Source organism: Telopea speciosissima, chromosome 1 (assembly GCF_018873765.1).
Source record: "Telopea speciosissima isolate NSW1024214 ecotype Mountain lineage chromosome 1, Tspe_v1, whole genome shotgun sequence".
Taxonomy (NCBI): domain Eukaryota; kingdom Viridiplantae; phylum Streptophyta; class Magnoliopsida; order Proteales; family Proteaceae; genus Telopea; species Telopea speciosissima.
In genome coordinates this window covers 7,574,346-7,600,332 of record NC_057916.1, presented here as the reverse complement: position 1 = coordinate 7,600,332, position 25,987 = coordinate 7,574,346, and the positions used below count along the sequence as shown (strand labels likewise).

At 38.3% G+C, this 25,987-nt stretch overlaps 3 protein-coding genes and 1 non-coding gene across 4 annotated transcripts; 1 reads left to right on the top strand and 3 right to left on the bottom strand.

Moving 5' to 3' along the window:
* Nucleotides 1–670: 670 nt before the first annotated feature.
* Nucleotides 671–2,664, bottom strand: LOC122672707 (pentatricopeptide repeat-containing protein At1g08070, chloroplastic-like). The gene has a single exon (XM_043870187.1). The coding sequence runs from the start codon at nt 2,606–2,608 to the stop codon at nt 674–676; it is 1,935 nt and encodes a 644-aa protein (XP_043726122.1). The 5' UTR covers nt 2,609–2,664; the 3' UTR covers nt 671–673.
* A 341-nt stretch (nt 2,665–3,005) lies between these two features.
* TRNAG-CCC lies at nt 3,006–3,076 on the top strand. The gene has a single exon. It is a non-coding gene; the product is annotated as a tRNA-Gly (tRNA).
* An 892-nt stretch (nt 3,077–3,968) lies between these two features.
* Nucleotides 3,969–13,955, bottom strand: LOC122672729 (glycerophosphodiester phosphodiesterase GDPD4-like). The gene is made up of 8 exons (XM_043870207.1): nt 13,765–13,955; nt 12,129–12,215; nt 11,662–11,759; nt 10,681–10,741; nt 6,285–6,365; nt 5,973–6,065; nt 5,089–5,178; nt 3,969–4,334 (listed from the first exon to the last, which is right to left on the bottom strand). The coding sequence occupies exons 1-8, from the start codon at nt 13,930–13,932 to the stop codon at nt 4,041–4,043; spliced, it is 972 nt and encodes a 323-aa protein (XP_043726142.1). The 5' UTR covers nt 13,933–13,955; the 3' UTR covers nt 3,969–4,040.
* A 9,657-nt stretch (nt 13,956–23,612) lies between these two features.
* Nucleotides 23,613–24,323, bottom strand: LOC122648630 (snakin-2-like). Its single transcript, XM_043841842.1, has 3 exons — nt 24,218–24,323; nt 24,091–24,118; nt 23,613–23,886 (listed from the first exon to the last, which is right to left on the bottom strand). The coding sequence occupies exons 1-3, from the start codon at nt 24,293–24,295 to the stop codon at nt 23,702–23,704; spliced, it is 291 nt and encodes a 96-aa protein (XP_043697777.1). The 5' UTR covers nt 24,296–24,323; the 3' UTR covers nt 23,613–23,701.
* Nucleotides 24,324–25,987: the final 1,664 nt, after the last annotated feature.

Here is a 25,987-nt window from a genome sequence, read left to right as displayed (position 1 = left end):
TTGTATTTGGCTATTCCTTTCCAAATACCCAACTGATAAGACAGCCTCACCTCCCATGTCTTCAACCCCACACTTCCAAAGAGTCAATTTAGGCCTGCCCCTGGAACTAAATGGGGTCGAAATCAAAGATACATGTCAAAACAGAAGAGGATTCAACTCAACTAGTCTTATCCCAACTAAATGGGACTAAATGGGACTAAATGGGGTCACAATACAGGTCCTCTTTTGTCAATTAACTCTGTTCATAGCTATACTTGTACCAGTCCCCTAACCTAAGTATGTCGTACCTCACCACTTTTTGTAGAGTCAATTTAGGCCTGCCCCTGGCTCTTTTAGCATGGATCCTAGCAGAGGACGAGTCCTAATAAATATGAGGAATTTATTAAACTAAGGTTGAATAGAATGTTTAACGTAAATGTATAATATCTTATATGCAAATGTAATACCCAATAGCAGCAGAAGACTTTTGCGGGCAGGGAATGCAGTTGTATTTGGCTAGTCTTCTTTCTTCTTCTTTTCTTTATTTTAAAAATGTGATAAATATTGTTCATGAAATGATTTATTTTTCCTGAACAAAATATCATACATATTTTTTTATCACATATACGGGCTATTAGATGCAAGCATGAGAAAATAGGTTATGAAGAGGGGCACGAGAGAAGAACACATACCTTTAAATTGAGATATCAAGATTTAATAACTCTAATTCAGAATTTGGAACATGACTAGCCAAGTTCAACTGCATTCCCAACCCATCAATGACACAATAGATCTCGTCGGACCTTGGATGGGATGTGTCTCCAACCAGAAACTTATGCATCCTATTATCCACTTCTATCCAACTATATGCAGCTGTTTTCCGCACTCTATTGCCAATCATCATTTTCCTCACTTCTAATGCTTCTTGCCATCTCCCCACATCAGCATATATGTTAGAAAGAAGAACGTAGTTCGATGAGTTCTCTGGCTCTAAAACAAGTAGCTTCTCAACTGCCTGCTCGGCAAGCTCTACATTGGAAAAGATCCTACAAGCACTCAGTAAGGTACCCCATATGACAACATTGGGCTCCACTTCCATTTGACATATAAATTCAAATGCCTCTTGTAACCTCCCCGATCTACAAAAGAGATCCACAATACAAGCGCAGTGCTCAACCTTTGGTATAATGTTGTGATCTGATCTCATACTCTTAAAGAATTTAAGTCCCAGTTCAACAAGACCTGCATGTGTGCAAGCAGTTAACAAGCTCACAAATGTTATGTCATTTGGTTTCACCTCAGTTTCTTTCATTTTGTCATAAAGAGCAATAGCATCCTCAGCAAACCCATTAATTGCTAGCCCTCCAATAATGGAATTCCAAGAAACAATGTCTCTATGAATCACCTGATCAAAGACTTGACGAGCTTTTCTGATGTTCCCACATTTAGCATACATATCTATCAAAGCAGCGCACACATAGACATTCAAGGTCAATCCTTCACTTTCTATGTAGCTGCCTATGCGCTCCCCATCTTCTACTGAACCCATCTGAGCACAAGACGATAGAGCACTCACTAATGTTACATCATTTGGCTGGATGTTTTCACTTCTCATCAAATCAAAGAGCTCTAGAGCCTCATTTGGTCTGCCGTTTTGGGCATATCCCGTGATCATTGCACTCCATGCAACGACATCCCTTTCAAGCATCCGATCAAACTCTTGGCGTGCTTCGTCGACAGCCCCACACTTCACATACATTTCCAATATCGCAGTTGATACAATCATATTCATACACAACTTGTTTTGATTGATTAATTTCTTAACTTTCAAACCCATCTCCAAGTTCCCTAACTTGGCACAAATAGATAGAATAGTCACCAGAGTCGTTTCATTTGGCGGAAATTTCTCAGCTTCCATCATTTCGAAAATACTCAGCGATTCATGAAGATAACCATTATGTGCGTAGCAAGAAATCATGGAATTCCATGAAACAACTGTTCTCACAGTCATCTCATCAAACAATTTCCGTGCAGCTAAAACCTCCCCAGATTTAGAGTACCCAGATATCAAGCAGTTGTAAGAAACTGGATCCCTCACCACAATTTCATCAAAAACCTGCTTGGCAGAGTGCAAATCACCAGTTTTCGCATACATATCTATCAAAGCAGTCTGGATAAAGACATTTGAAACAAACCCACACTTCATTACAAGAGAATGGATCTGTTTTCCTTCTTTGATCGCCAACAACGAAGCACAGGACCTAAGAACAGGTGGAAATGCATAACAAGCGGTCTGGGTTCTATTATGGTATATGGAAGAGAATGTCTCTATAGCTTCCTTGTCCAAAGATAGTTTGGAGTAAGTGGAAATGATAGAAGTACAGAGATATTCGTCCGGTTGAGGTATTTGATCGAAAACAATGCGAGCATAGTCAACTACGGACAAATCTAACAGTCTCCTAACGAAGAGTGGGGAGACACCAGGGTACTTTCTTATGACGAGAGTATGGATTTGCTTCAGCTGGTTCTTGTGCACAGAAGATCCAAGCAAAGATATCAGATATTGCTCCATATAGAGGGGGAGAAATGGACTTTTGTGCACCGACAAGTTTCTAGCATTCCTCTGCATATGGAATGGAACATAGTCTGCAGAATAGCCGTTAGACCACTCCTCCCAGATCAGTTGCAAAAGCTGTCAGAGTAAGCATTGCTTCTTAATCTCAACAACCGCCCTCTTTCCCCACCACAACATCATCCATCGATTCCCTCACCTTCTCTCCCATTGAAGCTAGTCCTTCACAGACTCCATACTCTGATCCCGTCGCATAGACCCAAGCAGAGTCCTTCAAGCAATGGCACAGAGTTGAGGTGGTTCGACCGCAACTCCTCCTCCTCGACTTCTTTGTCTATGAGACGAGAATTTCTCAATCAATTTGTCATATAATAATACGTACGCAATGCCTGAGGTCAGAGGTGTAAGAAAATTAAGAACTTCAAAAATTACTCAGATACTCTCGAGTCATCAAGCGCATCTGGTGTAGTGGTATCATAGTACCCTCCCACGGTACTGACCAGGGTTCGATTCCCTGGATGCGCAAACCATTATTTTTTATTTTTGGAACCACTGCGGAGTTATCTGGTCTTTGCTTTTGGAGCCACTGCCGGGTTATCTGGTCTTTAGATTCAGTAGTCACATTGGCATACTGTTTGTGGCAACTTTAATCTCTGAATGCATCAAATCAGATGAAATGTTGGGGTGAGATCTGTGTATTTCATACAGCAAATGCATGGAAAGTGTAGTTCTGTGCTCACATTTCTTAGCCAATCATGCATTTCCCAGATTAGATTATACTGAACCAGTTACAGCCAATGGATTTGATTGAGTCTTAGTTTTAGATCATATCATTCAAACTTCAAGTTAATAAATATGAGAAGAAGAATATCCATGAATCAATGAATTCCTGAAAAGAGTTGTATCAGATAAAGTATTCAGTTCAGAAGTTGCAAAATGAAGGCACAGTTGCTTTCCAAAATCAAATGTCAGGAGGATCAATAAAGACAACAGAAAATTGCAGATGCACAAAGGCCTTCTAATTGCATCCAATCTGTAGGGAGGGAATTAAAATGTTTTGCACTCACTGTTGGTTTTGGTCATTAATTGCAGTAAGGTTGTTGATAATCAAAGCAAAGGACTGGTAAATAAAAAAATCCACTGCATGACTGAAACCAGTATCGAATGATTATCAATGTCCCCAACTCTTGACAAAACCCATATGACTTTGGGCCAAAAGCAAGTTCAACCCCAAGCAAGTTGATTGTATTTGAAAAAACCAAAAAACAAGTTGACTGTATTTGTGAATCACAATTGAATCCCTGAAATATACATGGAACCGTAGATTGGAATACAAAGAGTTACCAAAGAATATCGAATTAGGCGGGTGATTCAATAATACACAAAACCACCGAGAAAGACAAGTATAGAAGGCCCAAGTTCAAAATCCCTACATACAAAATTTTAATTTACTAAAAATTGATGGATCAAAACAAGGGGAAAATGCCTATCAAAGAAAAGAAAATCCTTCGTCAAGGCATTCTGTTCTAATTTCCTGCATAAGGTGTTGAAGAAGAGTGGGATTGCTGGTGACAATGGCATCTACACATTCCAACAGCATTTTGCGCATGGAAACTTGATCATCAACTGTCCAAGCATAAACCTTCTTATTGCTCCCATGCAAAATCTTCACAAGTTTCTCATTAATCAAAGGGTGGTAAACACCAACAACCGTAGCACCTTTCATCCTCAATAAGTTTGTTCTAACACCGGTTGATGGATCCTTCATAACAATGTAACCAACCTGCACAATAGCACCATAAAATAAAGTGAAAGGAAAAAGTGATGTTAGATTCAGACATGCAAAAATATAATGCTTTAGTGGAAAGACAATAATTTAACTACTAAGGTTCAATCAAATTTGGGTAATAGTATCTCCTATCCTTGCATCCCTTTTGCAAATCAATTACCTGTCACTGAAAAAGGTATGATAGCACTGTCTTTTTGCCCTTAGGTGGCATGCTGAGCCGCACTAGACTAAACACAACAGGCTAAAGCATGACCTCTCTACAAACTGGATTTGAAACAAGACTCTATCCAAACCTATAGGCCCAAAATGAAACCCAAGCCAGACCAGGGAAACCCTGCCCTTAAACCTCTCTAGCAAACCCTGCACTAAATTGCAGACATCAGGATTGAAATTTGGATCACTGCTCTCAAGAATTGCTGAAATGGCCAGGTACTGTATGAATGATTTAAATAAAATTTACAGGATCCTTTCTTTCAACTTTCAAATCCATTGATCAAGATTGAAAAATTCAGGATTGAAATTTGGATCACTGCTCTCAACAATTGCTGAAATGGCCAGGTACTTTATGAATGATTTAAATAAAATTTACAGGATCCTTTCTTTCAACTTTCAAATCCATTGATCAAGATTGAAAAATTCACACCCTAATCCATCGTAAGTTCTACCAATGCGCCCCTTATAAATGTACAAAGGAAGAAAGGGTCGTAAAAAGGAAAGAACAGTATTTTCTTAAGAAAAAATCCCTTACTGTAGTGTCTGATGAGAGATTAATCACATCCCTCACTAAAATGTCACTTTTAGCCCAAACTAGGCAGTTTTTACATCGTGTCTTCTCCACCTGCAAAAGTTTTTAAGGAAAGCCTCAGTGATTACATTGAGGGAGAGAGAGAGCATCAAAGAGTATGAAACTCAACCTCCAATTTTCAAGTTGAAACAGCCCAGGTAAAAGAAACTTTCAAATCTATTTGCACGCACTAATGCACCTCCTACAACAAATTGGTTAAGTAGAAGAAGGTTTAAATTTCAATATTTGCAAGAGAGTTTCCAGGGCAATGATACAAGTTATAAGCCCAGTCACAAAATCCTAATACAACTTGCGTTTCACCATACTAGGAAAGAACCAGGATTTGTTTCTGATGAAAGTCAGATCCAAGTCACATTAGTCTCAGTGGTGAACCCATAGAACACATTGCACAAGGAAACAAGTAGTCGATGAGAAAATTGAGCCAAACTAATCCCAGAGCTCTTAGTACACCAAGTGAATCAGTGCATTCTGAATTTCCACTACTGTCAGGAACATCAGTGTAGTCAAATTTCCTCACGTAGGAGCTGAACCATAGTGAGGCAAACCTGTAGAACCTCACCAAGGCCTAGGCAAGGAAGTATTACCAAAGAATCTTGAAAGGGTCCCGAGACCAATGAGAAAATAACATCTTTCTGTCCTTAGTCATTGGCAACTCGCACCAAAAAGGAGAAAGTTTGACTATATCACCATATCCACATCACAGAAGATGAAGAGATGAGCCAAATAGTCTTCAGCATGAGCTTCACTTGAGACCTTTAGGATTATCAGTGCACCTTTTTGCTTGTCTTTACCTTTTATTAACAAACAGAGAGAGAGAGAGAGCTTACAACAGAAATAATGTCCCTTGCAAGCCCTTGCTCATATGATGGAGGCCCAACTTTTACATCCAGTATCACCTGCCGAACTGACCTTGACACTGACTGCAAGAAGATAAAACAGCTGCCATGATTAACGGAAAGAACTTTTTTGGGGGGAAAAATCCATACATATAATTCAAGTCATGCTACATAATTCAAGTCAACCTAGACATTGTCAAAGAAACATTAAGTAAGTAAATGTATCATATTCATTAAAATTCCAATAATGAGAGAAAGGGAAGCTGACAGAGCGGCAAATCAACAAACTAATTCAAGACGTACCGTCAAAGCATCTTCAATCATAGGAATATCTTGATCATCGAACTGTTGTAGGAACTGATGCCTGCCACTGAGTTCTTTTATCTAAAACCAAAGGGTTGGTGATAAATAAAAGAATGTTGAGTTTTGAACAAATGTTAAATTTTGCCACCTATGTAGCTGCTTATAAACTAACGAACTATTTGGGGTTTGAAACAAATCATGCTCCACCATCACACCAAAGAATCTGCTTGATTCAATTACCTGGACAGTAGCATGATCCTATTTTAACAAAGTATAAACCTATAAAGGTTAGAAATGCATTTCCCAAAGCATAAACGAAATATGACAGATGCAAGTTGTCAAGGTGACTAGGCAACCCATGGCATTGGAAGGGCAGCTAGCCTAAGTGACAAGACTCCCCTCAAGGTGCCCTAGGCACGCAATATATCTAATAATATAATATAGCAATGATAATTTTATGGGAGGTTCCCTACAACACCAATTTGGGATGAATCACCCACGACACACCAATGGCGATGCGAAGAACGGTATCATCCACATGGGGCCTACATGGTAAGGGAAAGAGAGAGAAAATAATAAATAAAACCCATATGAGAGGGTAATAGTACACTAACATGGTAGGAAACTTTATATAATTATACTTATTGCAACATAGAAGCCATATCAATGCAATATGATATAATTATATTAGTAATGACCGAATATGAGTAAACCAACATGTAATAACAAAACATAGGATAGGATACAAATAAGCATATTCATCAAAAAAAAACAAAACAATAAACATAAATCAACGTAACCTCTTGAAGTGTTAAACTAAATGTGTTGTCGTCTCAGGCCCAAGGAGCCTAGACACCTAGGCGATGCCTACACAACTATGGACAGCTGGTAATGATATTAGCCAGCTACATCCTCGTATATGAAAAGTTCCCAGTTAATTAAAAAGTTCTCTGTTGAGACATGATCAGACTTTGAAACTGAACCATTTCACTAAAAACTCCAAAAGTCTAAACTCTCACACAAACACAAAAGCATAAGGATATTCAATAGTATTCAACCCCATCAAGTTGGTGGACGAAAGCCTTGAGGCCTAGGAAATGCCAAGGTAACCAAGGTGAAGCAAATGGCCATATATATGTCAATTCAATGTCTTTCAATTCTGGCTGTCTTCCCCTTCTTTCCCTTCTCTTTTAACTATTCTTCCACCACTTTTTTCTCCCTCTCTTTCCTTTTTATTCCCCTTTTTCCCCATGACTCTGGCCTGGAAACCTTGGTACTTAAGTATCCAGTTGCTTAAGACATTCCAGGTCATGTTGTGGCCTAGGCAAGCCCTCGACAACTATTACTTCAATTACACTATACACGTACCTTCCATATTAAAATGCATTTTTGTATATCTTGAAAGCAAATTAAACCCAAATGAATACCAGAACATGACTTTCCCGGACCTGAATTTGTTAACTAGGGAAAATGGATGAGACAATTTATCACTTTGTGAATCATCAAAAACTTGATATAGGTTGTAATTAATGTATCAACCAGTGAAAATAGCTATCAAAAAGTTGAGAAATTAAGGGATAGAAAAATTAGACTAGGGGGCAAAGAAAAGGTAGTTATGTGTTCTAGGGTAGATAAAATAAGGTTAATATGACCATAGGGCAATGATCGAAGTCAAAACACAATATGGCAGAATAGGGAAAATCAAATAAAACAAAATCCAAGGAACTGAAATTTGGATCAGATAAATCCACTTACTAGGGTGATATGTCCCTTCGAAAATCAAACAGATCCAAGGGTGGGATCTGTCATTACAGAAATAGAAATTTAGCCATTAAAATAATTCAGCAACTAAAAACAAGTAACATAACTTCCAATCAACAGGTATGATGCCTACAAAATTAAGGACTCACAAACCACTAACAGTAACAGGGAGAAACAATAAACCAAAAGAGGGGATCAATCCAAGGGTTGGATTGTCCAGAATAGCAAGTTAATAGGAACACTGACAACAGACCTGCAAAACGGAGGATCTCAGTAACATACGATGGGCAGGAGGACAGTAGGGGAAAACAGATGGAAACATAACTATTAGAATTGTGGACTGACATGAGGTCAGTCGAAACAGCAAGAAAACCTGGACTGACAGAACCGTGGGTAACTAAAACTCTTAGAAACCTGCAGAAATGGTTATGATAAAACAGAGACAAGAGCATAGTTCATAAAACACTAAACAAAAGTGAGGAATCCTAATGAAGAAGCCACGGCTTACCTTGCTAGACAGAACTGACAGAATGACAATGGAAGAAAATAATAAAAGAAAGAAGATGGAAGAGGGGGAAAAGAGGGATATGACCTGGCTTCACCACCACCCAACCTAGGCTTCATCACCTAGGGTTGCTGCTACGTCACCATAAAAACAAAGCTTCATAAGAGATGACACCTTTTATTCATGTCAAAATCGTGGGAGCTATCTCCCTCTTCTCTTTTATTTTTAACAGCCCAAAGGCATTACAAGAAATAGAAAGTAATAACATGGAAAGAAAATAAAAGAAAAAATACTACTAAGCTTTGCCTTCTTAACAGGCTAAGTAGCATATTACATAAATAGAAACTACCACTACTTGGTCTCCAAGCAACTAACTAGTCAACAACTGGGGCCAACAGAATCTTAACAATATAAACATTACAAGGCTGGCGGTAGGCTCTTATGGGCTTAAGTTGGTGCCCTAAATAAGTGGGCTGTTATGGACTTAAGTGACTTTACATGGCTTAACCCATATGGGTCCAAAACAGGCTGATAAATAAAGACTTATTCCTAGCATAGGGCTGTTTAGATGGCCTATCATGGGCTGTTTTAGACAGCAAATTTGGGTTGTTGGATGACTCTTTCTCTATTGAAGCTGGTCTTGCACTGCATCAGCTAATAGGGTAGGTAGAGCTGAAACCAGTTCTGGCTCAGAACACACTTCAAAGTCATAAGGGTACAATGTAGGAAACTTTTCTTTCGTCACCATGAACAGCTAATATGGCAATTCCAACCATTGCATAGATTGGGTACAGAGACAAATTCAGTCATATAGCCACCACGTATTGTCATTTTGTCCTATTTTTGGGCATCCTTTTCTTTTCAACCAATTCAAAAGCTTTAGACTTTTTATGCATTTTCAAAGCTTTATGTGACCATAAGGACAACTCTGTTATGCCAATTTCCTTGATGTCTGAGACGGGACCCTGGGTCCTACCTGTGGATAAAGTTTGGGTCCCATCTGATCTGGGACTTGCAAATATTGCAGCCACAGGGCAAGCATTCCTATGTAGGCCGTGCTGGAAACCAAAAGGCAGGAAAGAAGCAAACTACTAGTTGTGATTAAAAATAAATGGAAAAATCAAGAAAATCGATGGATAAGTAAGGAATGAGAAAATATAATGCAGATGCAGAAAAGAAGAAGTTCAGTCCGGACAACTAGAACTCCATGACATCTATCAATCAAGGTTCCCAAAGAAGAAAACCCATTCTCATATAGGTAAAGAAAACACCCAGTAAAACCTTATTTTATGATAAAACTTAAAGAAAATTACGAAAACCCTCCATGACCAGGAATAAGCAAACTTTTTATAAAAAAGGGGGGGGGGGGGGGCAAAACAGAAGACTTGATGAGTCAATGAAGGTTGCCAGCACCCATAATTCTATCTCCTCTTTGACATGAAGTAATTTCTAAACTCCCAAGTGTGCCCTGGAACAGAATCAACTCCAACGAGAGAATCAGTTCATTTGATGACCTTAATCACCCAGGAACCCTGTTAGAGAAGTATAAAGATTCTTCTCCAAAATTTCATACAATCTGGAAGACTGGAACTTCCTTGAAGGAGGTTTCAACCTGCAAGATTCTATAATCACCTTCAACAGACATGAATTCCAACTCATCAATTTAATGTCCCACAATTGTGCCAAAATACCTGCTTCATAGTACTAAAACTAGCGAAATTTCGGTCAAGATATCGAATATTTCGAGTATCTCGACCTGTCCGAAACGAAACGCAAGTCCGATATGAAAAAATGCAATATTTCGAATATTTCGGAAATTTTGGTCATCTCGTTTCGGAAATCTCGGTAATTTCGGTCATCTCGTTTCGAAATTTTCGGAAATCTCGGTCATTTTTTGCATTTTACACCCACAGAAAAATACCATATTTCGACCGAAATTTCAGTATCTCGGAAATTTCGGTCAGACCGAAACACCGAAACAAAACGAGATTTAGTACCATGACCTGCTTATAGAGTATGGCAAAGCAACTTGCTGATATAGATAATCAAGTTTCCTCTATTATCATGCAGTATCTAATCTACAAATATATTTGTTTAGTTAGAATTTCATGTTATGTAGCAATTTCTCACCTCTTTCATGCTCAAGTGCCCAACTTTTGCAGTTTTATTACCAGATATCCGCTGCAAATCCCTGCCTGTGTCATCTGAGTCAGTGAAAAAGTGGTTTGAAGAAATAATTCTAGAAATAACATGACCATATGAAAGTGATAATCAAAGAAGAAACAGAAGGAAATTTTCCTCACGAAAACCATTGCTAGGTAAGAAGAAAATTGTACCCTTCTATCCAATTAAAAGTTTGATAGATTTTGCTTCATCAGTTTCTGATAAGTATCAGAGGATGCATTCCTCAATATTGAAATAATACCCAACATGTCTGAAAACCATTTAAAATGTGGGTTCACTTTTATGAAACACTACAAGAAAATAGTTTAAAATGTAAAAAAGTCCTATGAAAACCAGATAAATGCTTTGTTGGTGAGTTAAAAAACTACAAAAACTCCTCACATGTCGGGGAAAAAGATGACCATTAGACATTCAAGTTTCAACATACCAAGAAAAAATAAAATGTGATGATATTTAGACCATTCCATGTTGGTTTGACGATGTAAAAACTGATAATAGTATGCCCGAACCCTCCACTGATCAGTCGCTATAAAAAAAGAAATGTAAATCTCCAACTCCTAAGAAAACCAAATTCAAATAACTTACTGAATAACTTCTTCCCTTTCTCTCCCCCCTCCCACCAACCCCCCCCCCCCACCCCAAATGACAGAAAATTAGCTCCAAAGAGTTTGGTTACAAAAAACCCAGACAGCATGATTGCCAATGGTCCAAACTCCGGTTGTAATATAGAATGTGATCATTCTCAAAATTTCTAGAAGTGTCAAGAGTACCAATTAAGACTTTTCTTTTCCAATAAAGCAAAGGCATTTAAGAGAATTAGGCTTGCTACCCAGAGTAAATTGATAATCAGCCTGCAGAATTCAGAACTTACTCACATATAGAACTATAAGTGGAAATTTCTGTGTGGAAAAAGTTCTGAAACAGTACCTGTCATGGAGAGCAAACAATGATCCATCTGAAGTGCGGGAAACATCAATCTCAATGCAATCTACTTGAGAAAGAAGAGCAATGCGATATGCAGACATCTGCAAGCAGAAAAAGGGGGGGGGGGGGAATGAAAATATGAAAATTAATTTGATTATTTGAGAACAATGAATATGGCACTCCTTGGATAACTTCCATCAAATTTTACTAATGACAAGGGAATTGAAGGAATCAACATTAAAATTCAGAGGGAACTGTTCTTATGTATAGAAACAAAATGCTCTCTAAGCAGCAAATGAGAAGTAGAAAAACAAAATCAGGTTATTTGTAGGTCACTAAGCTATCTTTCTAAATAAGTAACAGGGAGGTTGACCAAAATACAACCCATGGGCAAACAAACCAAATAGCTATATAATAACCAGCACCCTTGTTGAGCTAAGACAGATGCAAAGACACCACAACATACATACAGTGTTGGGAAAGGCCTTGGTTGAATCACCCCCATGAGCGCAGACAATTGGAGGATTATTTAGCCAACCACACTTTTTAAGTTGCATCTGCAAAAAAAATGTATCAACAAATAAAGATCAAGAATCCCCTTCATTGATTCCATGTCAACACCTCAAAAAGAACTATACATATTAGAAAAGTTGAATCTCAACCCAACAAAAAATAAGAGCAACATTTCAAATAGAGCTAAACCGTATCAAGTGAAAAGCCTTCAGTGCAAGTCTGAGTCAAAGGCAACCAAATGAAAATTAAAAAAAAAAAATTAATCAGCAGTTATAGCACCCATATAGGTAGTGAAAATTATTGATATCCCACCGCATTGCGTTAAATAGTGTAGTGCGTAGAAAATTAAATTCTATGCCATCTAATAAATGTTGGATAGCCACCAAAATTGGAATTAAAATTAGATGCACATTAGAAAGTCTAACTCAGGAAGGTTAAAAAAGATGAATTGGGGGATTTGTACAATAATATTTAATGTAAAAAACTAGGAATTCTCTCAAATTTCACCACTTATACACCAGTAGAAAAGAGGACATAAGGGGATGTAAATGATTTACATTCTCCACCTTGAGACTTTCTGTAGGTTTCTTTTTTGTTTTAAATAATCTTCTCTATCTTAGATATGATATATCCTGAGTATGCCAAACTAACAAGGACTAGGAAGACATGAAATCTAAAAATGACTCCCACTAATGGGTGAAGTGTTGGAATCTGATGCATATCCAGTATGCACATATCATCCATTTCCATGTAACACTAACAACATGTCAATGGGGATCCAATTGGGACTAGCTGATGGTTTTAGCTAATCAAGGAACTTTAGTACTTGGATGCAGGAATTGATCTTCCATCCCATCTTACTCACTTATAAGGCAGTGTCCTATCAACCATTATGAGAAAATTTTCTCTACTTAGGGGTCAAATCCTGGGAAAAAAGATTAATAATTTGCTTAGGCTCCATCTGGTTGCAAAGGAATTGAAATTACTTTAAAATCAAAATAGATATTTTTGTAATCATGATATGTAATTATCTTGAACTCTTACTAAATATGGTAAACATACATTTCAAATGGAATCTTAATTTTCCTTCTCAAACCAAGGAATTTGGCTGCAAATTGTAGTAAAATTTATTAACCAGATTTGGAATGTTTAGGAGTTAGTTATGAAATCATGTTAGGTATCGATTACCAAAAATTCCATTCTAGTTTTGATTTGATTCCAATGTCCTACCCTTTGTTTCACTTGCAACCATATGGAATATAAGGGAAGAGAATCCGCGGCCAGTGATCCATCAAATAGGATAACATGAAATCTCATTTTGACCCACAAGGAAGAGGAAATGATTATTATTTAAAATTTGATGGTAAGACAGAGTATATCAAACCAAAATATAATCAAATTCGAGATCGTTTCAAACATCAGAGAATCACTGATCACGCAAAGTGGGAGCAGAATTTGCTAATAAGTGTTTAACAAACACATAATATTGGAAGATTATAAACAAATGAGCACGAACCATAAGAGATTTAGAGAGGGAAAATTAGAAAGAATGACTAAGAGAGCCAGAGAAAGAGAATTGATGAAAATGTAAACCTGTTGAAATCGCCGGAGTCTGAAATGGAAGAAAATAGGAGGAATTACAGCCAAGAATGCAAGAATCAGAAACAAACGGAAGAATCTGCGGTTAATAGTTCTCGAGAGCCGATTCCACCCAAAACCTTGCCGTTGGACTTGTCTCCTAACTTGTGTCGGATTCGCCATTTTCAGGAGACCTAGAAAGAGAGAGAGAGAGAGAGAGAGAGAAAGTTCTCCTCTTGTGAAGAATCAGAGAAAGAACCTGAAGAAGGCTGGAGCCAAGGTCAGCTAGTGAGCTAGAGCACCCTCATGGCCTCATCCCTCAATGGAGCCTCACGCGCTCGTATGGGTTATGCCGTTATGGTATTATTCCTTGACCGCTTCCGTCTGTTCATAGAGCGTTGAATTAAGCATATTGAATCTACTCATCTACAGGTATTCGAGGTGCGGCTTGCAATATTTTACGAAGGACCGAGTTTCCCTCCACCCACGGGCGGGAGAGTGGGAATGGGGATCGACAGATATTTTGGAACATACCTAAAAGTAAAAATCCTAGAGGGGTTTCTAAACCCTAGGATAAAGATCCTGTGCATCTGGGTAGCCGGGCTGTATGTGCAGCGCATACTCAAGGTGCTGCACTTTGACCACCTTACCCCTGCTTGAACAAGGCGCTTGGGCAGGGGTAAGGTAGTCAAAGCGCACCACCTTAAGTCTAGCACTGCATATGCAGCCCGGCTGCCCGGATACACAGGAGCCAAGTCCAGGATGGTGCCGATCTAGCGATTGTCCTAGTGGTTCACTAATCCCTTGGGAGAATTGCGTTAGAACTTAGAAGCATGATCGGTAGTTCAAATCTCCTTAACGACATCAAGTTCACCTGTGGAGCCCATGTGGGTAGCATATATATTGATTCCTTGTGGGTCTTCTCTTGCCTCCTTATGGGGCCCTGATGACCAATAAGCCCTTGACAACTACACCAAAAAATAAAAAATAAAAACAAAAATTGTCCTTTAACAAAAGTACCCAAAAGAGTATCTTTCCTCTCTCTTTTTTCATAGGTGTTTTAAGTTTTACCCCTTACTCTCTCCTACCTCTTTATTTTCACATGTGTTATTCAATTGGTACAATTTTGGGATACCGAAACAGTTTCAATAAAGTTCATTGCAGATATCTGGATATATTTCATATCGATTCGGTACAAGTATCTCATACCGATACCATATCGAATTGATTTGATTTTATTCGGTATAGGTATTTGGTACGATATCGATACGATATGGTGTATTTTTAGTATTACATCCATACCAATATTGTACTGAATACCGACTCTTATGATACCATACCAATTTATTCGGTACAATTCGATATAGATAATTTAGTACGAAAATGGTATTGGTGTATGGTACTTGGTACACATTGACACCCTTACCACCAGATATCTGCCCCCACCCTAGTGTCTCTTCCCCTCCCCCCAAACCCTGCTCCCACCCCCGACCACACTTACTTCCCTCTTGTTCCTGGTTTTAGGTTTGTCTTTTATAGATTATTATCGTCTCCAATTCCTAAAGCTTGGCAATGCGGCAATGCTAGGTTGAGATGTCGACACGTGGCAGCTCAGACATCCAACGGTCCAAGCTCAACATAGTCACCCGTTGGATGTCCGAGCTGCCACATGTCGACATCTCCACCTAGCACTGCCGCACTACCGAGTTTAAGGGAATTGAAGAGGATAATTTTTCGTCTTTTATCACCGTTGAATTTGTATCATTTATCTTGATTGGTTGGAAGGGTTTTAGTAGTGAAATTTTCAAGAACTTGGAGTCTTCCAAGAGAGTGGAAGATGATGGAATTCTCCTAAAAGTGGAGAGTGGAGTTCTCCAAGAAGTGAATAATAGCAGAGTAGGGTTTTCTAAGAGTGGAGAATGAGTCTAAAAGAAGGAGATTTTTTTACCTTAGATGGGTGTACTTTTCCTACATCCACGGTGCATGAAAACTTTCTCCTATTAAGAAAATGTGTAATTTGATAGCTGTACATATTGGGTTAGAGTTTCCTTTTTTGTTGCACCAATATAAACTTATCAAAAATCAGAGTTTATATCATAAGAGTCAATACATTGTTGTGCATGAATCCACACATGGTCCCTTACTTCCTTACGCACACAAACCTTTTTTCTTTTAATTTTCTCCTTTTCGAAACCGAGCAGGATCAAGTAAAGTTGAGAGATAGAAGTAACCTCACTGTCCAATCATATTTTAGAAAATTAATTTTTATTTTTATCCTCCCTATGTTGGGGGTTTCCATTAATGCAAGGAAACTAAACAGGTATTTATAATTAGGATATTACACCAATAATAATAAGGTAATATCCTGCTATTGGTGTAATATCCTAATTTTGCAGTTTGAGAAGAAGGGTAGTCGAGCTAGGCTTCACAATAGATGGACAATGTTGTGGTGCATATTGAGAATCAAGGTATGAAGACTACATCCAATTGTCTTTTCTATGAAGTGAAGGTACATGTGGTAATTGACTGCATAATGTTTGAGAAAAGTTTGGAAAAAAGAGTGATTCGAATTTTAGTAACTTTGAATCAAATCATTTCAATTCTCATTATAGTAATTGATGGATTAATTCTAATAATCCATGTTTTTCCATTTCTTGTAGAACTTTCTGGAGACGAAGGCACTGACACTGAGTGAGGAGTATGTCTATTTAGCTAAAGAGATGCTGTCTCAAGTTAAAGCATTAGGAATCTACAGATTATTTCGATTTTTTGTATTTATTTTGGAATTTGACAAAACTTTTGTATTCCATTGTTTGGATCACAACTTATTATTAATGTCTAAGTTTGCATCATTTGGATTTAATTTTGTTTTGGTGGAACAATATGTTAATTACTGAAAAACAATATGGCTGGAAAGAAATCTTAGAAGACATAAAGGAACAAAAAGATCTTACAAGATCTAGGAGATATTAGCATCAAACTAAAAGGCTGGGTTACTACCGTTGTTGATCTTGTTTGTGTTTCTAAATTGGGACTGTCAATTAAAGCTAAGCACCTCGATCGCATTATTGAAACTTTCTGGTGTAAACCATCATTCCCATGCATCAAATTGAATATTGATGCTTCCTTTTTGGGTAACCCAGGAAGAGCTGGGGCAGGAAGAGTGTTTAGAGATTCCCAAGGTAATATTATATATGCCTTCAAAGAATATCTTGGGATATGATTAAAATTAATTTTGCAGCTAAGTTTTATGCCTTAATCAGAAGTCTTCATTTCGGCAATGAGATGAGATTCTCGGATATTTGGACTTGTCTCCTAACTTGGCTCGGATTCGCCATTTTCAGAAGACCTAGAGAGAGAGAGAGAGAGAGAGAGTTCTCCTCTTGTGAAGAATCAGAGAAAGAACCTAAAGAACGATGGAGCCAAGGTCAGCTAGTGAGCTAGAGCACCCCCATGGCATCATCCCTCAATGGAGCCTCACGCGCTCGTATGGGTTATGCCGTTATGGTATTATTCCTTGACCGCTTCCGTCTGTTCATAGAGCGTTGAATAAGCATATTGGATCTATAGGTATTTCAGGTACGGCTTGCAATATTTTACAAAGGACCGAGTTTCCCTCCATCCACGGGTGGGAGAGGGTGGGAATGGGGATCGGCAGGTATTTTAGAACATACTTAAAGAGGGTTTTGTAAACCCTACGATGGTGGCTGAACCATCCTATACCACTATACGTGGAGGAAAGCTTTGTCTTTTTACAAAATTACCCAAAAGAGTATCTTTCCTCTCTCTTTTATTTTACAAGTGTTTTTATATTTTTACCCTTTACTTTCTCCTACCTCTTTATTTTCGCATGTGTTTTTCAATTTGCACAGTTTTGGGATACCGATAAGGTTTCAGTACAATATACTGCACATATACGGATATACCTCATATCGATTTGGTACAAGTATCTCATATTATTACCATATCGAATCGATTTGATACAATATGGTGTATTTTTAGTATTATGTTTATACCGATATTAAATTGAATACCGACTCTATACAGGTATCTCATACTGATACCATACCGATTTATTCAATATAATTAGATATAGATAATTCGGTATTGTTGGAATTTTTCAAAATATTGATGTGGACTTTTAGTCCCACATCGGCTACGAAAGAAAAGCTCATTGGGTTTATATGTGTTAGTAGTTAATAGTTATTATTATCACATGTAATGCTAGAAAAGATTGTACGGTGCACTTGCAAGCGAGGATGATGACCGTCCGAGCGCGTACGCGGTACGCGTGTGCGTGCATGCGCGTGCGTGAGGCGCAATGTGGCGCTTTAATGGCACTTCGCACGTGCGCATACAGTCCGCCTGATTTATCTTGGGAAGCAGGTTTGCTACAACCCTTTGCAGGGTTAGGAGGGTGCAAATACTGTCTTAAGGACAGAACGATTTCGTTCGACTCAGACCATCTTTCTGTCCTCTCCTTTTTGTTTCAGCTTTCTAACAAGTACGAAAATGGTATTAGTGTATGGTACTTGGCACACATTGACACTCTTACCCCCAGTTATCTGCCCCATCCTAGTGTCTCTCCCCTTCCCATACCCTCTATTTCTCCCTCCCCCAGCCTCTACCCCCACCCCCGACCACACTTACCTCCTTCTTGCTCCTGGTTTTAGATTTGTCTTTTGTCATCGTTTGGGTTTGTGTCATTTATCTTTATTGGTTGGATGGGGTTTAGTCAACAGTCCGAGCAAAGTTTTCAAGAACTTGGAGTCTTCCAAGAGAGTGGAAGATGATGGAATTCTCCTAAAAGTGGAGAGTCGAGTTCTCCAAGAAGTGAATAATGGCAGAATTGGGTTTTCCAAGAGTGGAGAATGAGTCTAAAAGGAGATTTTTTTTTTACCTTAGATGGGTGTATTTTGCCTACATCCCCGGTGCATAAAAACTCTCTCGTATTTGATGGCTGTAGATTTTGGGTTAGAGTTTTCTTTTATGCTGCGCCAATATAAACTTGTCAAAAATCAGAGTTTATAACATAAGAGTCAATACATTGTTGTGGATGAATCCACACATGGTCCCTTACTTCCTTACGCACACAAACCTTTTTTTCTTTTAATTTTCTCCTTTTCGAAACCGAGCAGGATCAAGTAAAGTTGAGAGATAGAAGTAACCTCACTGTCCAATCATATTTTAGAAAATTAATTTTTATTTTTTATCCTCCCTATGTTGGGGGTTTCCATTAATGCAAGGAAACTAAACAGGTATTTATAATTAGGATGTATATTACACAAATAATAATAAGGTTCTTTCATACAAACTCTAGTTTCTATAAGAAGTAATACAACAATACCAACAGAAACAGCAAGAAGAAAACACTAAACGTTTTAGAAATTAATTAAGATGGAACTATGGAACTAAAGTTCTTCTTATTGGATAACAAGACACTATGATCATCAGAATGTAGGTAGCTAGAACTCATTGCATTGGTTGATGTCCAAACATTGCTGTTGTTTTCTTTTATTAATTAAGGGCACTTGTGTTTTAGTCCATTGTGTGTGGTAGTCATATGGGCATAGCATGGGCAGACATCTTCATTGCCAGAAGTACCAGGAGGAACACAATTGCACTTATCACAGCAAACCCTACATCCCCTCATGCAGCGGCGCTTCTTCGACGCTTGTCGGCACCTATTCTTACAAGCTTTGCTACAACCTGAAACTTGGAAACAATGGTAAGGAAATTAGGTGATCATCATGAGAAGAAGGAGAACATAATCACAGGAGAGTCAAATATATTGTGAGAATATATATATGGTATAAGAGAGAATTAAGTTTGTCATACCTATGGTAGCAACTTCGTTACTATTGACCTGTGATTATTGATTAATACAAAACATATTAATAGAATAAAGAAAAGGATAAAGATAAGAAAATATAACAACTAACATTTATTGAATTTTCTTTAAGGCCCTGTTTGTTTGAAGAAGAAAAGTGAAAAAGATAAAAACAGATGAGAAATCCACTTATTACATCGTTACTTTCTCAAGACCGGATCATGTTCTTGTACAAATACCACCACTCACATGGAATCCATTATTTCTGTGAATCTCACAGTGGATTCCATGTGACTAGCCGGGGAGGGCCTTGAAAGGTACCTGTACAAGAACAATCTTTTCTTTTCTTTTCTGTTTTGAAGTCCAACTTACAACATATGAACATATGGGATTCACCCACACAAGTTTTCCATCGTCAAACAAACAAAACCTAGTTGAGACTGATCAACTTACCTCTTCAACAGTTGCAACCACATGAAGTAGAAGGAGAGAGAGGACAAGTAAAGCAATAAGAACCCTAGAGACAGCCATGGTATGAGATTAGCTCGAAATGCAGAAAATGACAGAAACAGAAGAAGCTTGGGCCAGGAAATAAGTAAAGTTTGTTGTGGGACAAAGTGGAAAGACTATGGGGTGTGTTTATATAGGAAGCTAGTGGAGAGGAGGAGGTGCATACGAGGGTAATGAGAACTCGACGTGAGCATATCTGAGATATAAGAGGAAATCCAGGATTGCCAGGAAGAAATGTGCTGGACTCTCCCTTCAAGGTGAGAGCGGGAGGTGCATGCAAGGCAAGGTCGTCAATGAGATCGATCTCCAAGTGAAATTAATACTCGTTTGGGTTGCTTTGCACGCCCAGAAAGGAAGTGTTGTCGCATAAATGGGCACTGAGGGCTCTCCCTTCAAGACTTAAAGAGTCAACAACACCGACAGTATCAACTCTCAGTGGACGAAAGAAGTAAAGAAACCATTGATCCATCAACTCCACTCCAACTGTCCAACATCGATCGGAGTATAGAACGAGCCCAAAACTATCTGGACAGGTCGTGTGTAACCTCGTTTGGGAAAGGTTACACAATTCCCCTCTCGAATTTTTATTGTATGCGATTTCTTGACCGGTGTGGTTTTCTAGTGCCTCTCATAAAAGGAGGGTGGATCCCACCTGAGCAGAGTGTTTGGTCAGGTGCCCTGAGTAGGTCTCACTCCCCTCTTGTGAGAGGCACTAGGGAACCGCACCAGTCAGGGAACCGTAGATGATAACGATTCTTCCCCTCTCTTCTTTTCCCGTAAAAGAAAGGTTCCAAGGATGGGTTGTGTCAGTGTGTGATCATTCTAAAAGAATTCCAGGAGACAAGTCTACTTGACCCTAGAAATATTCGAGACTGGATTATGTCCTTGTACAAGTGGGTCCCACAGTGGATTCCATGTGACTGGTCCTGGAGGAGCCCGGATCAGGTCCATGTATGTGGTCCGACTTTAGACCTGATTCGTGTCCAAATGGAATCCATTGCCACCTTTGTAAGCCCCTCAGATTTCATATGGGCATAGGTCAGGTCCCCAGGTAGGTCGAACCACGTACGTGGACCTATGCTCGCCCTAGAGGGCCTTGGACTATACTTGTATAAGGACATGCATGATCCGTGCTTGAAAATTTCTCGTTGAATCTCTGGTTCTTCTCTTCTACCAAACCCTACTGATCGATGTTTTCCGTTGATCAAAGGGGAGGCTAGTATTTGTGATCTTCTCAGAATTAGCCTTAGTGCCTAGTGGTTTTAATTCTCTCTTCCGTTTGTATCCTCTCCAGGTTCCATGCAGCTTGATTTAGCTGTAAGGATGGGTCATTTTTTTTGTTGGAGAGTTTTCTCCATAGTTTATTTTTTCATCTCTTCTTCATTTTCATTTTTGTTCACAAAAATAAAAAAAATAAAAAAAATAAACTTATTTGGGAAACCCAGTTCATAGTACAATTTGACAAAACGGTTTAAGCTGGTTGTGTCAATTGTGATATTTAACGATTGGATATATATATATATATATATATATATTTTTGGTAACTTGAAATTTAGGTTGGATATCTATGTTGTGTTCGATATGTATTCTAGGTCGATTTTGCATTTTCGGAAGTTAAAAAGGGTAGCGTTTGATATACATTTTTTGAATGTATTCTAAGTTAATTTCGCATTCTCGGAAAATAAAAACAACTATTTTTATCATCCGATAATGTGAAATTAACTTAGACTAGTTGTTTTTATCTTCCGAGAATGTGAAATTAACTTAGAATATATTCCAAAAATGTATATCAAACGCTACCCTAATTAGAAATGGTATGATTTAACCACATATCAAATTTTAGTTTCACATTGAATCATTTAACCTCTCGTATCTGTCCATTAATCTCCCACCTGCCTAGTATCTCAGTTATGTCTCAAAAGAAACTTCAAACCCAACTATTTATAATAACAATACTACTCTTGCACCTAAGCGTTGAATTTCAAATTTCAATGTTCGCTATCGGTTTCATAAAAATGGGTAGATTGCCAGCATTCTATTTAATGACATCTCTCGCCCAAAAAAGATCCAAGCAGCTTCTACCCTCTCTCTAATTATATGGATTTGCCACATCAATCCATAACTCCCTTAAAAAGTATTTATAACGGCATCAATTTCTCTACAGTGTATCATGTATGTATCATGGGAATTTTTATCCTATGCAGTTACTGCAAGGTGCAGTGCCACATCGTGCGGCGGTTGCAAAGGCCATGTGCACCATGTGGGACTCACTGTGCCACATGGCCTTTGCTGTACCGCACGATGCAGTACTGCACCATGCAATAATAGGAGAGGATAACGATTGTGTACCATGGTAGTGTTGTGAGCGTGAAAATTTTGTAGATTTTTCATCCATGCCTTCAGTTTGGTTTGCTTAGCCCCAAAAAAATATGACTTTGGGTTCAGTATTTTTCCTTCTCGATTCCATTCAGGATACAATATGTGGTGCCTTTTGTTAGAAAAACAACGTAATAGAACGATGATTCTACAGAAGAAAATAAAGAAGGAAGAGAAATCACACACACAAGACAAGATTTATGTGGTTCACCCCCAAGAAAGAAGATTACATCCATGGTCGAACGATAGAACGAATCCACTATTTCTGTGAAGCAAAGATAAACCCTCACTCTCACATCTCTCAAAGAGATAACTATAATATATAGGAAAACCCTAACCTAAAAAGTACAAAACTGACCCTAAAGACCCACCCGATCTGGTTCAGACTTCACCAATAACACCTTTCAACCCATTTTACACGATTTAACAAAGAAACTCATAGTAAGTAATTTCACTCAATTCAGCAAGCATGATTGAAAGGTTTAAATGGGTTTTGATTTTTGACACTTCATTTGATTTGATTCATTTTTTATGTGATTCAAACTAACGATTTTTAGTCTAAAACTGATACCTAACCAAATGAAATTTCATTTTCCAATATCAACACTGAACTGATGTTTTTTTTATTCGATTAAATTTTAAACGATCGATTTTGGTTTCATTTTTTGACTTAGGTTATAAATTGACACCCTTACTAGCCCCAACTAAGTATTGGGATTGTGACCTGCCTCATATGGGTGGGAAGGGCGGGGGATTGGATCTTAACGAATAGGAGATTTCCTTGTAACACAAAATATACAACCCACTACAAGGTGGGGATCCAAGCCAATTGCCACTTATGCACATGTGAGGAAAGCACTCTTAGTGATCACCAGAACCCATATATGGGTTTAGGTAGGGATATAAACAGATCGAATTCGAATTGAATATAACACTATCTATAATGGCATTTTAATTAGTTTTCGAACAGATTTGGATAGTTGTTAGAATATTGAAGTTTGTGTATCTTCCTACAATCCTTATTCACTCTCTTTTACACATCTCTCTTTGGGTCATATTGTGTTTTATGTATATGGATCTAATACAAGAATAACAACCAAAGCAAACACAAGGAGAAGATGGAAATATGGAATCAACTTTTCTTTATTGGATAACAAACACTATGATCAGATTGTAGGTAGCTAGCTAGTTAAAACTTATTGGTTAATAATCTCCAAACATTGTTCTTTTGTTCTTCTAAGGGCACTTGTGTTTTTTTCCATTGTGTGTGGTCATATGAGCATAGCATGGGCAGACCTCTTCATTGCCAGAAGTGCCAGGGGGAACACATTTGCACCTATTACAACAAGACATACATTCCCTCATGCAGCGCCGCTTCCTCGATGCTAGCCGGCACCTCCCCTTACAAGCTGAGTTACAGTCTGAAACTTGGAAACAAGGATAAGGAATCATGAGGAGAACATAATCCTGTGAGAGTCGAATTTGAGACTATGGCTGTGTTTGGTATGCATTCTCAAACAATAAAAATAACTATTTTTATCATCTGAGAATGTGAAATCGACATAGAATGCATACCAAACGCTGTCTATAAATACATATATGGTGCAAGGAGAAGTTTGTCATACCTATGGAAGCAACTTGGTTACTGTTGGCCTGTGATTATTGAAGAAAACACAGAACCTCTTAGTAGAAGAATTAAAGAGAAGAAAATGTAAGAATTGCCTTCAAGATGAGAAGTTTTATATATATTACCTGTTCAACAGCTGAAACCACATGAAGTAGAAGGAGAGAGAGGACAAGTGAAGCAATAAGAACCCTAGAGACAGCCATAAGGTAGGAGATTAGAAAGGCAGAGAATGAAAAAAGAGAGTAGATCGAGAAGGTTGGGTAAGACTAGTGGGTTGTTTATAAACTTCCAAATTGTTTCTTGTGGACAAACAGTAGAGATTTGCTATGTTTATATAGGAGGAGAAGGGGAGGGAGGTGCATGCGAGGGCAGTGAGAACTCGACTTGAACATACTCATCCGAGTTAAGCCGAAGGTTCCACATGCCACGAATTTGGGCTGGCCCTTCAAGAGTGAACACACCAAAAGAGGGAAAGAGATAGAGTACTCGTCTATATATTGTAGCTTAAAGGGGGCACTGAGGGCTCCCACTTCGAGTTCAGATCTGCTACCGACTTCAAGGGTCAACACCGACATTGTGAGTTCGGTGACTTAAGAAGTAAAGAAACCATGGTGGAAGTCAATGCAGAGGGCCACCAAATGGCCAAAATTGTCCCCATAGGTCAATAAGTTCACAATACAATTTGGCAAAATGGGTAGACCAAGGCCAAACATGGATTTTTTTCATAAAAAAAAAATGCCAAACATGGAGTTCATCTCCTCTTGAGACATTTATGAGTCTTAGACCTTTCAATCTTCCGATTGAAGGGGATGGACCCTATATTATTTATATCCATACTAGGCTTGGGTTGTTTCATGCCAATTTGAGGGGAAAAAATTCAGTTTCAAACCCTAAATAATTTGGGGAAAATGAGGGTAATTTGATCATTTTAATCTTTAATTTTGATGGGTTTTTATCAGAGGGGCATTTTAATCATTAGATTCCCTGAAACTAACGTCTAACATCCTAAATTAACAGACTGGACCAAAGTGCTACACTGTTTTGAAAATAAGGGGAGTTGACAATTAAAAAAGTTATTATTAGAAGACATTTGGACAAATGGAAATTTTCAAAGGGGCATTTGTTAGAAACCCAAAAAAAATAATAGCATGTTATGATGGCTATTAGTTTAGCCCCATTAATTTTATCAGATGTAGGAAGGACTTATGATTGATCAAGTGGTAGACTTGTTGAAATTATTAGATAGTTGTAAGATGCAGATGAATAAACAAGTTTTTAGCCTTTAGTGGCCTTGCTGTTACGCATTATCTTCCTTTATGAAACATCCAGTTTGAACGAAATCAAACTTCTCGCTTTCTGTTGTGCGCCAGAATCAGCAGAACTGCGAGTGCCGAAGATGTTGGTGAAACAAGGGGAAGAAGTTGCAGAAAGGTTGAAGGAGATGAAAACAGTGCAGACGATGAAGGTGAAAATGAACCCATATATATGTGAAGCAGTGGGGCGGGTATTCTTCTCAACCCGGTACATTAATCTGGGTATTGCACTTGAATTTGGTCATGAGAAGTTTCAACCGCACGATCTTGCAGTACCACGTGGCGCTCACTGGAGGCCGCACGGCCAATGCACCACCAGATTGTGCACTGCAGAGGATCTTTAACCACTGAACTAGACTCTTATCCTTCAGAGTGAGGCATTATTAGAGGATCTTAAAGAGAGTGTGAGGGATTAGAACTTAGAAGGCAAAATAGATACCTCTTCTATTTAGGCCTGATTTGGTATGATTTCAATTTCATGGGGGTGATTTCTATTTGGAAAATTATTTGGTTTGGTCTTTCCACCTTATTTCAGTGAAATAGAAATCAGATGGAATAGAAATTCTGAAATAGTCGAGGAGC